This window comes from Suricata suricatta, chromosome 3 (genome assembly GCF_006229205.1).
Source record: "Suricata suricatta isolate VVHF042 chromosome 3, meerkat_22Aug2017_6uvM2_HiC, whole genome shotgun sequence".
Classification (NCBI taxonomy): Eukaryota; Metazoa; Chordata; class Mammalia; order Carnivora; family Herpestidae; genus Suricata; species Suricata suricatta.
Genome location: NC_043702.1, coordinates 115,648,130 through 115,664,732, shown reverse-complemented (window position 1 = coordinate 115,664,732; position 16,603 = coordinate 115,648,130). Strand labels below are relative to the sequence as shown.

General features: G+C 56.0%; 1 protein-coding gene across 1 annotated transcript in view; it reads right to left on the bottom strand.

Moving 5' to 3' along the window:
* Positions 1–2,835: 2,835 nt before the first annotated feature.
* Positions 2,836–16,603, bottom strand: part of PARP1 (poly(ADP-ribose) polymerase 1) — a 34,729-nt gene continuing 20,961 nt past the window's right edge. The window contains exons 11-23 of the mRNA XM_029934896.1: positions 16,464–16,532; positions 16,078–16,210; positions 14,786–14,981; positions 11,550–11,678; positions 9,258–9,341; positions 7,871–7,993; positions 7,201–7,329; positions 6,095–6,193; positions 5,610–5,762; positions 4,711–4,838; positions 4,029–4,090; positions 3,559–3,673; positions 2,836–3,326 (exon numbers count right to left, since the gene is read on the bottom strand). Of these exons, the coding sequence (XP_029790756.1) occupies positions 3,245–3,326; positions 3,559–3,673; positions 4,029–4,090; positions 4,711–4,838; positions 5,610–5,762; positions 6,095–6,193; positions 7,201–7,329; positions 7,871–7,993; positions 9,258–9,341; positions 11,550–11,678; positions 14,786–14,981; positions 16,078–16,210; positions 16,464–16,532 (1,502 nt within the window). The 3' untranslated portion in view covers positions 2,836–3,244. The remainder of the gene's footprint in view (positions 3,327–3,558; positions 3,674–4,028; positions 4,091–4,710; positions 4,839–5,609; positions 5,763–6,094; positions 6,194–7,200; positions 7,330–7,870; positions 7,994–9,257; positions 9,342–11,549; positions 11,679–14,785; positions 14,982–16,077; positions 16,211–16,463; positions 16,533–16,603) is intronic.

The window sequence follows — 16,603 nt, the reverse complement described above, 5'->3', positions numbered from 1 at the left end:
GTTTTTGATAGAGACAGTTCAGGGGAGGGGGAGAGGCAGACACAGAATCTGAAGCAGGCTCCAGGCTCTGAGCTGTCAGCACAGAGGCTGATGCGGGGCTCAAAACCACCAACCGTGAGGTCATGACCTGTGCCAGAAGTTGGATGCTTAAGTGACTGAGCCACCCAGGCACCCCACTTTTTTTTAAGTTTCTTTGAGTGAGAGAGAGACAAGGAGAGAGAGCACACGAGCAGGGGAAGGGCAGAGAGAGAGGGAGAGGGAATCCCAAGCAAGCTCTTCACTGTCAGTGCAGAGCCTAATGCGGGGCTTGATCCCATGAATCATGAGATCATGACCTGAGCCAAAATCGAGTTGGGCACTCAACCGACTGAGCTCCCAGGTGCTCCCAGATTATCCACGTTAGGGACTGGTCCTCAGCCAGGAAACAGGGCAAAGAGGCTGCTGAGGTCGCCAGACCTCACTAAACCCACCATCGGCCCCAAAGGACTTGCATTCGAAGGCCTTGGCTACATTAGTGGTGGGAATACCATGCCTTACAAACCCTGCACAATCTAAACTTATGGGAATTGACGTAGAATTTAAGGGAAGGGGCCTCGGGAACTGATACCCCTCAGAAACATGGGTGACCCGAAGTGTTAACAGGACACACCCGGCAGGTGCAAGAGAAGCCATTCCTGGACTCAGGCCTCAACGGGGAGATGCCCGATGTCCAGAGGATGATGTGGGGGCAGGCTGCAGAGTGAGCGCTTGCAGATTTGGTGGGGTGGGGGTGTCCTCCCCTTCAGGGGACAGACCATGGGCTCTGGGATGTTGGCTCACCGGTTCCATCCAGAAGAGGGCGACAGCCCAAGGGCAGCAAGGCACAGCTTCGGACCCACTGGCTGACACCCTGCAGGGACAGGGATGGCTGTGTGCACATGGCCCCGGTGGGCCAAAGTGGTCTGGACCATGAGCCGGCTCCAGGTAGACAGCAGCCCACTTGCCCACCTGCGCTTGGGTTTCTGTGAAAGGCTTACTTACCAGGATGCGTTTTAGCTCTGCTCTGGGTCAGGACTTGACTGGTTCTTAAGTGAGGTAAGACACCCAAAATATAATAAAGTAGGTTCCCTTTCAGAAGAAAACTTAATTCAGGAACGCAAATCTCTTTAAGAAATCAGTTTTGACTGGGGCACCTGAGTAGCTCTGGAGGTTAAGTGTCCAACTTCACCTCAAGTCATGATCTCATGGCTCATGGGTTCGAGCCCCCGGTTAGGCTCTGGGCTTGGAGCCTGGAGCCTGCTTCAGATTCTGTGCCTCCCTCTCTCTTGGCCCCTCCTGTTTGTGCTCTCTCTTTCCCAAAAATAAACATTAAAAATAAGTAAATCCTATTAGACCTGACATCCCCTCTAAAAAAAAAATCAGCTTTGATTACAGGGAACCCATTAAGCAATCACTCCAACCTAAAAATACTTTGTTCCATCAAGGATGGGGAGGGTGAGTGCTTTTCCTTGTGTGGACCAGGGTGGTGAGGGACACAGAACATTCAGGACCCAGGAAGCCTGGGCCTGATCGACCGGCCATCTCACTGGAGCAGGTCTCTGGTCAAAGGCACCAAGGGCTTTCATCAGATCGAGGGCTCTGGGAAGATGAGGACTCTACTGCTATTGAGTTGACTCACCTGCGAGTCCACACCTCAACTTGGGTTTGCCTGGCCCTCAGATGACCGCAGGCCACAGCCACGGCCACACCACCTGTTATCATCGCTCCATGCAGCTTAGCTCCGAGAACACCTGCTCCTCTCTCCTTGTGGAGACGTTTGCTTGGTCTCTCACCAAATCCCTGTTGAACCCGAGAATCAGATGGTGGCTCACTGCGCCTCCTCTGGCCTGTGCCGCTACCGTGCAGCCCACACTCAGCGTTCTCCTTCCCTCGGAGGTCTGCGTGTCACAGCCACCACCCCGCCTTCCCCTCCGGGTTACTTCCGCATGCAGAGCAGCGCGAAGTGCGCCCCACAGACGGAACCGCAAGCTGACAGCACGTCCTGCCCCATGACAGGTCCTGCAGCCAGAGGGCAGGCACGGTTTCACCCCAGCAAGTCTGCTCTTCAGCCACTTTAGATGGGCCACCACCACCAGGTGCAGCCACCTGCTGCCTGGGACATTCCGGGGTCCCCCAGACACAAGCACCAAGTCCCTGTGGTCTTCTCGGACCTTGTACTGCAAAGTCACCAGATTGTAGTCAGAATGAGACCAGATGCACGAAACACAAACGCAGAAGCCGGTCCCGCTGAGATACCATCAGCTGCCAGGTGTGTCAGCGATAGTCTCCGCCTGGAAGACGGACTGCTTGAAAAGGTTCGGGAATTTTAGATGCAGTGATTAATTCACTACATATTCTTTCTTTTCTTCTTTTTAAATGTTTTTATTTCAGAGACAGCGTGTGAGTGGGGGAGAGGCAGAGAGAGCAAGAGAGCGAGAATCCAAAGCAGGCTCCAGGCTCCGAGTTGTCAGCACAGAGTCCAGCGCAGGGCTTGAACCCACGAACTATGAGATCATGACCTGAGCCAAAGTCGGACACTAACCAACCGAGACCCCCAGGCCCCTCAATACTACACATTCTGACAGAATCCGCGTTCCCGTGTCTCCAGAAAAGGAAAGCATTTCCCCCTCCTAAGTATGAGAAATCGTTAACTTTCCTCCTCCAGTCTCCCTACAGAATTCACACACCGGGGGCGGGGGGGTGGGGGTGGGTGGTGGGTGGAGAGGAGCAGAAGCTACACACACACACACACACACACACACACACACACACACACACACACAAATCACAATAAATGCAAAATAAAGAAAACCTAAATAGTATGAAATTAGTTTTTATTTTACCTCAAAATAAATGCTTAACATTTTTCCAAAATGCAAACTAAAGGCAGACCCTTGACTTGGTGGAAGATAGTTTTTCCTCTCCTGGGAAACCAGTAAGGCAGACGCTCTGACGGAGCCGGCTTCCCGTGTGTCATCGGCTGTCCCCACCTGGCTGCTGGCTGGCAGGACCCCACTGCCCGTCCCACCCTCAGACCCACATGAACAAGGGATTTGAAAAGCTGGGAAAATCGTTTAACACGTGACCAAACACTCACAGAGAATCCTTTCTAAGGGGATTTGGGAAGGTTTGCGCTCTCGGCCATGAGAGCCCCCAACAGTCAGCCGGCGCCCGGCTGGTGAGTGCGCCCCAACGCCCGGGCTGTGCCTCGGTCACATGCCCGGGCTCACCACAGGGACGTCTTGAAGTTGAACTTGAGCTTCAGCAGGTACTTGAGATTGACCTGAGCGATGTCGTAGACGATGTACCTGGAGGGGGTGGGTCAAGGAGCACATGGTGTCCCCATGGAGCCAGCTGGCCACCGCCACGCGGGTGGGGCGCTGGTCACCCCCCGCGGACCAGGCTGTCTCCTCCAGGGCAGCGCCAGGCCGCCAAGGGTACAGACGGAGGGGCTCCAGTCAGCCCGTGGCTGGGATGCGGGGCACCAGGAGGTGACCCCTGCCCTAGGACAGCCCCCTCTGCCCGCACGAAAAAGGATACTCGTTATACAGCAGACAGGTGTCGTTAATGCCTGATGGGATCCCTGTCCCCAGGGGAACTTCTACACCGTCCATGGTGACGCTAGCTGAAGGGTCAGGGGTCGTCTTGCCCAAACCTGCAGGACAGGAGGCGTGAGTGGTCTGGATTGGGAGGTCAGACTGGATACGTCTTGATGCAAGGAGGCCACTTTGAACGGGGTCTGCACACTCATGCTAAAGACCCACATGAGTTCTCAGCTTGAACCTTCTTCCAGACAGAAGCCTATGGGTTATAAACCACATTCCCGGGGCACAAGCCTTCCCGATTCCAGGAAGAACAGCACCCCCCTCCCCATCCCCACCTGGTGACGGGAGGTGACAAAGGCTGCCTGCGCCGCAGCGGAGTCAGGTTAAAAGCCCGCCGAGGCTCCCCTGTGCTGTGCGCACGGCCAGCTGCAGACAGCGCGCACCAGCGACAGGGCCGCAGTTTACCTTTGACGCTGTGCTTGCCCTTGGGTAGCTTGGTGATGTGCGCAGCATGCTTGAGCTCGTACCTGTTTGTGACAGAAGAGCGTCAGAGCCTCCATGCACCTGCAGTCTGACTCGGGAAGCCCAGGGAGTACAGACAAACGCCCCGAGGACCCAGCTGCCCTCTCTGCTGGGAGCTCCCTCCCAGCTTGGCTTTGGAAAGCGAGGGTGCTGCTGGTGGGGAATGGATTGTGCCAATGACTGCTGCTACGGAGCCACTCCAAAGGAGCAGTCCTGTCCTGTCCAGAGCCATCCATGGCCGGATGCTGTGGAGGCTTCTCTGCCCAGGCCACGACCCCCAGGCCTCTGGCCTGTCACGAAACTCCATCTTACAGGGACAGGATCGAGGCTGACACCCAGCCCAGGCAGGACCAACCAGGTTGTCTCTGCGGGGAATTTGAAACTGGGACGGACTCCAGTTTGATCAGGGTTAGTCTCAAACAGAAAACTGAAACACCAGCGGTGTGCACAGTGGGGGTGACTGTCCTCCGTGCAAGCCAACCCCTGCCTCTCAGGGATCCTGCTGGTCCCAGATGCTGTGTTTCAGGGGGTGCTCCCAGGCCTCCGTTGTTCACTAAACTACACTGGTTTCTCCAATCGCAGAGGTCGAGAGTTCTTGGACCCGCCCAAAGCCAGGCTCACTCACATGTTTCCAAGGGCCACCTCTCCCAGCAGGATCAGGCCTATGGGGTCTGCCTGGGACGTGTGGCAGTAGTTGGCACTCTTGGACACCATGTCGGCGAAGTAGATTCCTTTCCCGAACATGTAGCCTGTCTGAAGGGTTGGAAAAGGGCCACTGAAACCTTCCAGCCAATGTTCGTAGCACCACCCATCTACCGAGGGCCGACCGGGACCTGGTGCCAGGGGACGGCCACCCAGGCCCGCTCTGCTGGGCACCCAGGGGCCACGGACGCTACGTATCCTCGGGACCCTGCTCTCTTCTCTGAACTGGGAAAGGGCCGCCTGGGGCTCTTGTGAAAACTCAACGAGTCCATACGCGTTTAGCTCAGTGCCTGGTGCGCGTACACCCCATAAATGGTGGCTGTGACTTTTACTTCCTTCTGTGAGTCAAACACGGTGCTCAGAGTCAGGGCCTCTGCCCCAGCCATGACACTGCTTCGCTCCCCATTTCCCACAATCATGGAATGGGCGGCCGGCAAGCTTGTCCCTGAGCTCCTGTCCGTGGCCACCCCCATGGTCCACAGGGTGGTGTGAGTCTCTTGTGGCCGGGTGGCGGCAGGCCTGGACGCACTGGGCCCCGGGGCACGTCCACACACCAGTCAGCACTCACAGCAGGTTCTGGACACCTCACTTCTGTTCCAGAAACTACAGCTGACACACAGCCTCACCACCCAGAGTCAGGGTCAGGGTCGGGAGGTGAGGACACTCTCTGGGGATGGAGCCTGAGGGCCCGGTGGGGGATGTCTGGCAACAGCCATCTGTCAGCTGTGGTGGAGCCAAATCCCACCTTTAGGGAGCATTCCCCCCACCCCCCCAAAGCTGTCTACACAGACAGTGCTGGAGTAGCGCTGTCCGGGCACCTACCACAGGTGCTTCCGGCGGGGCTATCCGTAGCCCCTGCGACAGGATGCCAGCGAAGTTGGTGGTCCTGGACCCGTGCCACAGCAGCCTTCGGTTCCGCAGCTGCGCAAACGGCTTGTAGCGCTGGCTCTCACCCTCACGCGCAATCTTAAAAATCTGCTCGTGGGGTAACAAGAGAGCATGTGGAGCCTGGTTACTCTGCGTAACCAACCTCCCAACAAATCTCCCGGATGCACGGCCCCTATGGTGGGACACGGGGTTCATTCAGGCGGGGACAGGAGCCCACTGTGGACCCTCGATGTGCCTCTGATGATAAGCAGTCCCCCAAAACCGTAACACTTCTAATGTCTCTGTTCAACAACTGAGTCACCTCTTTCGGTTATTTAAGGTGAAAGTAAATGGTTCTTTTCGGCCCAGGCTCACGTAAGAGGGGGCGGGCCAGAGCCAGCAGGGCGAAAAAGGGGGTAGGGGCAGGGAGAGGTTCTTACGTCAACAACTTCCAGGTCGTAAGCATTGTGCGTGGTCGCGTGGGTGTTCTTAACGTACTTCCTGATGGTCTCCGCCTCCTCAGAGTCTCTGTCCACCACCTAGAACGTTGCGTCTTGGAGTCAGAGTGAGGGAAACCCCCAGAGAGCCACCGAGGCAGAACAGCCCCACGCGAGGCCCTCTGTAGACAAGGAGCTGGCTGCCACCTAACGAGCCCACCATGCACGGGTTAAAGCACGTGGGCCACAAGCCATCCTGCAGCCATGACTCTCGGAGGAGGAGGAGGACCCTCCTGGAGTCCTCAGGGCCGTGTACACTGTGGCTTTGGCCCAGCTAACAGCCACCGATTCTTTGTGAGCTATGCGGCACACATGCATGCACACGCACAGACGCTCACACGCTGTGGTGAAGGCCGGGTGTCCTATTCTCATGTTCTTAACCCCACCCCCGCCCCCAGGCAGAAGTCCAGGATTCCTGGTTTTCCTCACAGTTTACTTAAAAGACAGAACAAGCCCTTCACAGAGAACCAGACCCACAGCACAATGGTCAAGGTGCCCTGGGGAACGAACCCGCAACATTTGGTGGCTTCTACTGGGCCTACAGATGTTTTTCGTCCCAAGCAGGAAGCAGGTGTAAACACCCCATTCCAGACTCATGCTCACAACCCTGCGGGCCAAGGTGAAGGACTGGAGAGACATGGATTTCTACCTAAGACCCCACCCCCTGGAAGTTCAGGGACTGTGTCTCAGCACCGTCCCTTGGCCTCGGAGCATGGACCAGGCACTGTCGACTTACTATGGATGCTGCTTGTGAAACAGTGTAATGAACCTTCTAGAGTTCGTGCCACACAAGTGTTCAAAACAGATCCTCTCTAGCTTAAGGATGAAGGAACTTTCTGGAAGGCCCCTCAAAACCCTGTAGCAGAGGCCCTGGCCTGGAAGGCTGCACAGCCAATAAGCTGCTTGTCTCCAGGTGAGAGCCACCCCCCCCCCCCGCCCCCGCCGCAATCTGTTTCAAGCAGCTCTGGGCGGGGAGGACGTACATTCTGGTTTGGGGACCGCTGCCCCATGGGCATGAACAGTCAGGTGCGTGGGGGGGAGGGCATTACCTTGATGTCAGTCTTGAGCTTCTCATAGTTAACATCGATGGGGTCCTTGCTGCTATCGTCTGAGCCCCCCCTGAGCAGGCTGTAAGCCACCTCGATGTCCAGCAGGTTGTCCAGCATCTCCACCTTGGCCTGTAGGAGAAGGGACACACTCCTGCTTGCGGCAGACAGCGGACAGCTGGGGGTGAGGGAGGGGCACAGCTTGTGACCTACCCGCTGCTCAGAGTGAATCTTGCCAGGGACCCCCCAGGGTGCTGGGGAGCCCCGGGGGGTGGGGGGGGGAAGAGGAGGGCTGCAAGTTACAAGCCTACGGCAAGAACTCATCTCCATCTGTGCGCGTGGGACATGTGGGGACCGTGGGGACTGCTGGCTGGCTCCCTGAGCCATGGAGGGACAGCAGGGAGGATGGTGCTGTCAGGAGAGGCCGGCCTGCCCCTGCAGCTCTTTCCCTGGGACCTGTGTGGCATCTGTTCAGCATTTGGTTTGTCTCCATCCACGTGGGAAGAAACCCCCGCTTCAAAGCAAAGGCCTGGAGGTATCCTTCCAGCAGCCCCAGGCCTGCCCTCAGGGGTCACAAGGGGGAGCAGCTGCAGGGTGGATCACACACAGGGCCCAGGACACGGGGCGCGGCCACAGCCCCACAGCCCGCCCCCACCAGAACCGCCAGGCGCACCTGCACGCTATCTGTGTTGTTCAGGAGCGGAGGCTTCCTCATGCCGAAGTCGTGGGGGATCAGGGTGTAGAAGCGATTGGATAGATCCAAGATCTGGGAGTCACTGCTGCCCTGGGACAATGCCTTCGGGGGAGGAGACAGAGGGGACAGGGACTAAGGTGGCAGCTGGGGGGGCCCCTCCGCACGCGGCGGGCCAGGAGACACAGGGAAACGTTCCAGACCAGTTAGTATTGGCATCACACCATACTGAGTGCAGGACCCCTCCGCACATGCACTTCTAGTTCAGGGAGAACCATGCATCTGTGGCCTCAGCACGCACCCGCTGCCATACAAGACATCCACTGCAGCATCTAGGGGACAAGCCCATGGGCACTGCCGAGAAACTTCTAAACTCTGGTGTCCCCCTTACCAGGGACCTTTGGCTGCAAGGCGGGAACAGAATGGCTAAGCTCCCCTCACCGCCACAATGCCAACTACTGCCCCATATGCAGAGAGTGCTCAATAAATGCAGAGATGGAAGAAGATGGAGGAGCGGGATCAGGGAGGCCACAGGATGGTCAAGGGGCGACAATGTGGACCCTGCAGGCCCCAGGCCTCATGTGTGCTTGTCACTGGGACACAGGCTTCCCTGAGCCCTAATGTTTCTGTCTGCGGTTTGCTCTGCCGGGGGTGTGTGTGTGGGGGGTGTGGGTTATAGAACAGGCCTTGGGGGGGGTGGGGGGGGTGGGTTATGGAACAGGCCTTCATGTCCCAGCCAGTGGGCAACAAGGGACCAAGGCTCAGGAGCAGCTGTTAACTGGATTTAAGGGCTCCATTTCAAGGCCTCTTTTCCTGTACTTTCTGCTTTTGAGGTCCCACTTCAGCTTCCCAGTTCCTCTTTCACAGGCTGGGTCTGCACCCTGACCTTCAGGGCACAGAGGAGGCCCTGGGGGATGCCCAGCAGGGTGATGTCCAACGAGCATGAACAAAATGGAGAAAATACTTTGCTTTCTGTTCGATAACTTCCTAATAACTGCAAGACAATTTCAAGTTCTATTTTCCTTAAGTTTTTTTTTAAGAGCTCTCATAATCTCTATACCCGAGATCCAGAGTCACATGCTCCACGACTGAGCTGGCCAAGCACCCCCAATCTCAGCCTCACCAACAGGGACACAACATCAGAGCATTTTTATGGGGCTGGAGAACCAAATACCTTATCCAGCTCACAGGGAGCATTATGTATACGATTACTGAAAACACGCCTAACTCATCAGTTCTGTGCCCATCTTTGGCACATAGCAGACACTTACCACACTTATCGAACTGAAAAAAATCTAACCCCTGTGAGCTGTGGTGTGGGACTCCACTAACCAGGGTACAGAGGGGTCTGGGGAGGGGCCCCGCCTACCTGCTGGACCTCGCTGAGGATGGAGTATGCCGCCTGGATCTGCCTCTTGCTCAGTTTCCCCAAGGGCATCTTCTGAAGATCAATCTGAAGACACAGGGGGAGTTTTCCCTCTGAAAGCCACTCTGCGTGGCGGAGAAGGGCAAGCGGGCACCCTGGGCTCTGTAGAGTGCCCCTTCCAGGGAGACCTGGCACTACAGCTCATGGCCTCGCCTGCACCCAGGGTCTGTGTGCAAGGGTCTCGTTTGCTTCATGGATGGCCCAAATGAGGTCCCCCCGGTCCCCCATGACTTCTACCGACCCCAAAGGTAGGAGAATGAGGGCCACCCACATGGCTGAGGCAGCTCCCAGCCAAGTAAGAACTGTCTTTCCAAAAGCATGCGTTTCTGAGCATACATATCTTGTGTTCAAGCTAATGGCGTTACCCTGAAAAGTCACACGTTTTTCCAGCAACACTGTTACCACTCACAAAACCTCGGGAATCACCACCAACAGAGGTGGTGAGCTGTTGCAGGAAGAGCTAGAACGCGGCTCCACAAGGCCCACATGTAGGGACGCGCCTATCCCTGGGCCTCGCTCACCCATCTGCACAAGGGACCACTAACCTCAGAAGGCATGCCCCCCCCCCCGCCCCCGGGCCATGAGACACTCAGCCTGGACTCCTTGCTCCTGTGCACTGGAGCCCTCACTCTGATACTGAGATGCCGTGTCTGTGGCCACTCCTAGTGGACCCTTCCAAGTCCCTAGGGCCACCTCTGCACCTGTGCCCACAGGACCGCAACAGAGACAGAGTACCCACGGCAACCAGGAATGGCCCTGCCCCGTGGAACACACTCCTCTCCCTCCCCTTGACACTGGCACCAGTCCATGGCGAGGGTGGGGGGCTGGTCTCCGGGTCCAGGGAGAAGGTAGGTGTCTACTCTGGGGCCAGGGCAGGGCCCGAGCAGAACCGGGTGCCAGAAGCTGAGGGGGCCAGTTTCCTGGGGCAAGCAGCACCCTTACCAGGGGGTCCCGATGCTCATCTGAAAGGAGACAAGGTCTCCCGGCCTGTACCCCTCAAAATGCACACCCAGGCCACGGGGGCGAGAAGAAGCAGCCCTGCCAACCCGGCCGGGATGAGCCACGGAGCCCCCCCCCCCCCCTCAGAGCTCCCAGGCTGCCATGCTCTCCCACCCACCCAGGGCCCCGCCCACTCCCCACAGGCCCCCGCTCCTCCTGAGACATGGAGCCCCCCGTGTGAGAGAGGCCGGCGCAGACCCAGCTTTTCACCCGCAGCGTTGCTCTGTTGGGAGTTGAGAAGGTCCATGAAGCAAAACACAGGCACCCGGCAGTGACCCACAGGGTGTTTCTTTTAAAATGAAAGATACAAATTCCCTACCCTCCCCGCCCTGCCCCAGTCACCTCCCCGCTCCTCTTCCCGCGCCCTGACCCTGTGAGCCAGTCCACAAGCCGCCACGCTGGCCAGCCCTCCCGACGGGACAGCAGCTCAGGGGTCTATCTGAACAAGACTACACAAGCCCGGCTGCTGGCAGACCTGCTGGCGAACCTCTGGGAAAGTGGACACGGCTCTCAAATAGCAGCCCAGCAGAGCCCCAAACGGGGACGCCGGGATCCACACTTACCCCTTTTACCCCTTGACAAGTGGAGTTGGGCTGGAGAACAAACAGGGACACCTGGCTGAACCCACAGCACCCCCGCCCCTGGCCCAGGCAGGAGACACGACAAACCCACCCCCACCCTCAGACACAGGATAACTCCTATCCCAGGGCACACGTGGGACATGTTCTCTAGCCTTGTGTGCGGTTTGCTCGCATTGTAAGTGGTCCACACACTGGGCTTCCGGGACAAGTCTGGTCAGCCCGCTCAAGAGCCATGGCCATGCAGCTGTCCACAGCATTGAGGGGACCAGAGCAAGGGGACGGGGCCCAGGGGCCAGCTCCCTACAACACATCATAGGTTTCACAGCAAGTCAACCATCTCCGTAGGAACGCAAGTGGCCCCGCGATGGCCTCAAGCTGAGGGTCAGGCTCCCACTGCAAACATCCCGGGCTCCACACACCAGCTCCCATGCCACACTAGCCGTCCCATACCAGGCCCCACCCTGCACCAGTGTCTGAGCTCCAACCTGGCATCAGGCTGGGGGTCAGGTTCCCATAAGGAACACCCTGGTCTCTGCACCTACACCACCCCCCCAGCCCCTACACACGAGTCCCCAAGCTCCAACCTGGCATCAGGCTGGAGGTCAGGCTCCCTCTGTGAAGGGCAAAGGGCAGATAAAAAGAAAAGTCCAGTAACCTCGTACTCCACCATGGCTTTTTTCATGCTCTCCACGTCGAAGATCATCTTAATGAGGTCCTGCACCGGTTTGGGGAGCTTGGACTTGGTGCCGGGGTTTACCGTCAGCTTCCTCACCGCCTCTTCGTCCTGGAGGAACAGAGTATCAGTAAGAGACCACGCGACAAGCACAACAGAGTGATGGTGGCGTCTGGGCTGCAGGCACAGGACACAACACGAGACAGGGCACCAGCAGCAACAAGGGTGAGCAGTAATCAAGGCCTGCGGAGCGGCTGCCGCAGGAGTGCCAGGATCAGATGCTTTCTGTGCCCCTAAGTCCCTGTGGCTGCTCCAGACTCTTCCCCCAACCTCCGAGGTGGCACCCAACTCCACACAGGCTGGCCTGCGGCACGCGCATCCCCTCATGCCCGCACCCCCCCCACCTCGTGCCCACATCCCTTCCTCCTCATCACCTCCCACCTGGAAACCTGCCCAGGGACCACTTAGCCAACCCGGAAGTGCAGAGCCATGAGGACAAACCATGGACCCAGGGGACACTGGACCAGTTCTCCCCACTCCATCGACAGGGTCGTGCCCCAGGGCCAACTGAGAATGAGCCACAGCTTTCTGCGCAGTCCCAAAGGATCAAGTTCGTGAATGCCCTGTCCTCCCCACCTCACCCCTGCTCCCTGGTATTGCACTTCCTCATAAGCTAAGGGCACAGAACTTTACTCCTGCTCTCTGGAGAACCAGGCTACATCAACATCACACTGCATGGCAAACACCTGGACCCTTGTACCTTCTGAGTGAGGGCAGGAACTGCGCCCTGTCAGTCATGGTGTCCTTAGCAAACGAGCCACGTTCAGTATCTATCTGAGTGACCCTAACCGGCACTGGACACTGATCCTGGAACACTGGATCTGTATCGTGTCCCTGCTCTTGGCAGTTGCTGGCCACATCACAGCCGATCCACACTTCCTGCTGGGACACCGAGGCCTCGACATGTCCGTACTCCCTGCTTGTAATTTCCCCAGAAAGCAAGGTACTGACGCGTTAAAAGCCTGACTTAACTGCATCTACTCTAGCCATTTCCTCCACCGCTACCGAAAATAACCACAGAAGCGTTTATGTAAACGTTCGCGTCGTTACAGATGACTACGGACTCTGAGCTATGACTTCTGACCATCTGTGCGGCCTTCACAGATGCTGGTGTAAATCAGCGTAGTTTAACGCAGTAGCTACTAGAGCTGAGACAGGCTGCAAGGGCTAAAGATAGAGAGGATTTCAAAACCTTAGTTTCAAAAGAAATAAGAAAGGAAAATAAATTACTATAATCAGTTTCACAGTTTCTTTTTGCTTCTTAAAACGTAGCTACTGAAGGGGCGCCTGGGCGGCTTAGTCGGTTAAGCATCCGACTCTTGATCTCTGCTCAGGTCCAGATCTCACAGATCTGACAGCACGGACCCTGCTTGGGATTCATTCATTCATTCATTCTCTCTCTCTCCTGTGAGCTTCTCTTTCTGCAGCTACTGAGACTGTTAAGAAGTGGTCATGCGTCTCGACTGGACAGTGTTATTCCAGAAGATGGGGAAACACTCGTGGTCAGTCAGGGGACAGAGCGGGTGCTCACGACACAGCAGCAAGGCAAGGCTCCAATTTCCTGGTGGGGAAAAGGGCCCAGGAAGGAAGCGGAGTGTTGAAGACACACAGCATGATCCTAACTGTACTTCATTCTGGGCGATCGTGATTTTTTTTGTCTTCGTCATTCTCAAAAAGTCCTTAAAATGTTATTTTTGAAATCAGGAAAACGAACCAGTAGGGGGCACTGCCGAGTTAGACAATCTCTGCCGCCAACCTCAACATCACAGGCAAGTTAAATTCTATAAAGGACGTTTGACTTTTAAATAATCGCCACACTCCACGTGAGGCTCGAACTCAGAACCCCAAGATCAAGAGTCACACGGCCCAATGATTTAGCCAGCCGGGTGCCCCTAAATTCTATTTTCAATGTGAGAGCTCATGGTGCTCTGTAAGTTGGAAAGCTCCCGTGGAAGCCATGTTAGGCCTCCAAAACTGGGAATTAAAATTTCTACTTATTTATAAAGCTTTCCTTCTGTGAAGGGCAACGTCTTTTCTTTAAAGCACAGTTGACCCTGGGGGTGCCTGGGTAGTCAGTTAATTGTGTGACTCTTTAAACTAAAAAAAGTTTTAACTTTACTTTGTTTTTAAAGAAGACACAGTGCAAATGGGGGAGGGGCAGAGAGAGGGAGACACAGAATCTGAAGCAGGCTCAAGGCTCCAAGCTGAGCCCAATGTGGGGCTTGAACCCACGAACGGTGAGCTCAGCCCTGAGCTGATGTCAGACGTTAACTGACAGCCACCCAGGCGCCCCAAGTGTCTGACTCTCGATCTTAGCTCAGGTCATGGTATTAGTTCATGGCTTCAAGCCCTGCATCAGGCTCCATGCTGACAGAGCAGAGCCTGCTTGGTACTGTCTCCCTTCTCTACCCCTCCCCTGCTTGTGTGCACATGCTCTCTCTCTCAAAATAAATAAAAATGAATTTAATGTAAATTCATGACGGCATCAGGGGGAAGCGTCAGCACCCCTAATCCTTTGCACTGGCCAAGGGCCAAGTATAGCAGACTTTTGAATAAAAAGTAGGGTAATAAGCACTTTGCCAGAACGAATGTCCACAAAGTATCACTCCAGGGATAACAGAAGACATCTGGTGACACACAGGGGGAGGCGAGTGAGCTGGGAACGCACAACAGAAATGCTCAGGAAGTAACGTGGGACCCAAACCATGACTCAGCAGAGCCCAAGTCACTGTATTTCTATCGGGACGATAAAGCAGGTCACATGACAGAAGCCACACCTGGAATCTCAACTTCAGAGGCTGATCCTCCGATCCTCCTTCCCATTCTCAGGAACACGACCTGGTCCTTGCCTAAGCTGCACCCCGCCCCCAACCCGAGGGCAGCATTCGTCTGCAAGACCTTATGCTTCTTCTGGGTCCACCCCCCTCAGCCAGACAGGACAGTGCACTCAGGTCTGCAGGGGTCTGGCATGGTCTCTGCCTGGCTTTGCTCTCCGTATGACACGGGCCTTGACCGAGGTAGGACATGTTCTCCCTGCTTATCATTTGGGAAGGGCCAGGATTAACTCAGAGTTCAAAAGGGCTCGCTGATGCCACAGGATCCCGGGCGTCGTCCCTTTCGCTAGGATGAGACGGCGTGGGGCACTCAGTGACTATTACCTGGCCGTAGTCGATCTCCAGAGGGTAGAACTTTTTGGGAAACTTTGTGAAGTTCTTGGACTGCCAGGCATTGCCAGTTTTCTCCTCATATAATTTCATAAAGTGCTCAATGGCGTCCTCCTTCGATGGCATCTGCTCCAGCTTGTTGCTGCCGATCACCGTGCCCACGCGGCCCCAGGACCTGAATATCCAATACCTGGGGAAGGGGGTGTCAGACCAGACTTGGGGGCCAGCCACTCACACTCAGGAGCGTCCCCCCTCTCGGCCTGGCTGGGAAAAGGACACAGACGAACAAAGGGCACGACCACAACAGATTTACTTTTCATGAAGCTGGGGTTAGAAGTTTAAGTTAACGAATGCGCCTTTAAGGGACACCCAGGGGTGGGGGCTCGGTCGGTTGAGTGTCAGACTCTTAATTTGGTCCAGCTCACAGACTCATGGTTTGTGAGGTGGAGCCCTGCATCAGACTCTGACCCTGTTTGGTTGGGATCCTCTCTCTCTGCCCTCTCTCAAAATAAACATTACAAAAGAAAGAAAGAAAGAAAAAAAAAAAAGGAATGCCTTTTAAGATCACACTGCCAAATGGAGCAGATAAAGTGCTGAAGAGGAGCGCCTGGGAGGATCAGTCGGTTGTGTCAGACTCTTGATTTGGACTCAAGTCACGATCTCACAGTTTTTGAGTTCGAGCCCCAAAGAGCCTGCTTGGGATCCTCTCTGTCCCCTGCTGCCCCTCCCCTGCTCAAACTTGCTCTCTCTCTCAAAATAAACAAACCTTAAAAAAGAGAAAGGGGGGCGCCTAAGTGGCTTAGTCAGTTAAGTGTCTGACTTCAGCTCAGGTCGTGATCTCTTGGTTCGTGGGTTCAAGCCCCACGTCAGGCTCTGTGCTGACAGCTCAGAGCCTGAAGCCTGAAGCCTGCTTCTGATCCTATCTCTCTCTGTCTCTCTCTGCTCCTCCCCTGCTCTCTCAAAAATAAATAAACATTCAAAAATTTAAAAAAAAAAAAAAAAAAAAAAAGGAGCGAGTTCGGTTCTTGCCCAACCTTCTTTATGCACTTCAAGCAGCTTTCAGGCATGTGTAAGGGATCAGTCATCTGGATTCTTCAACGGGCAGAAAGGAGTCTCGGGAGACAGAGGGACAACAGCGTACCCCCCGAAGTCGGGGGGCTGGATGCCGGGGAACCAGGCCGTTTAGGGTGACGGTGTCTCCCCCCACTTCACGGTGTGAAGGCCTTGCCATACCCGTGCTCCCCAAAGGGCCAGACCTACCAGCCTCGACTGACCCTACGACACACCTGCTTTCCTTGTCGTCCTCCAACAGCTGCAGCTTGTAATAGGAGTTGGTTCCCTTCACGATGTCCACCAGGCCGAGGGTGGCGCTGAAGACCTTCCCGCCTTTCTCCAGGACATGGGCGGAGTGTTCCAGACCTGTCTCAGAGACAAAGCACCTGCTTTTCTTCTCAACAAGGGGCTGAGGTGGGCGGGGAGGAGGGGGTCTGCAGGCATGGGGTTCACACCTGCCCAGACACACTGATGCCGCCTTCGGGAGGCTCCCCATAAGACACAGGTGTCCTCAGTACAGGAGGGCCTGAGGAGACGGTGGGGGGGTGGGGGTGGGGGTGGGGGGCAGGTGAGACCGGGCCTCCTGACCACCTGCCTGCTCGCGCTCCTGGCTGCTTACCGGAATCAGGATCCACGGCCGCACCACCTTTAAGAGTTAACTTCATCCTCTTCTCAGATTTGTTGATGCCTTGGGAGGGGATAAGAAATGCAAAGGTTCAACCACTAATAAAAAGCATGGGGGGGGGGTGAGATGGGGTT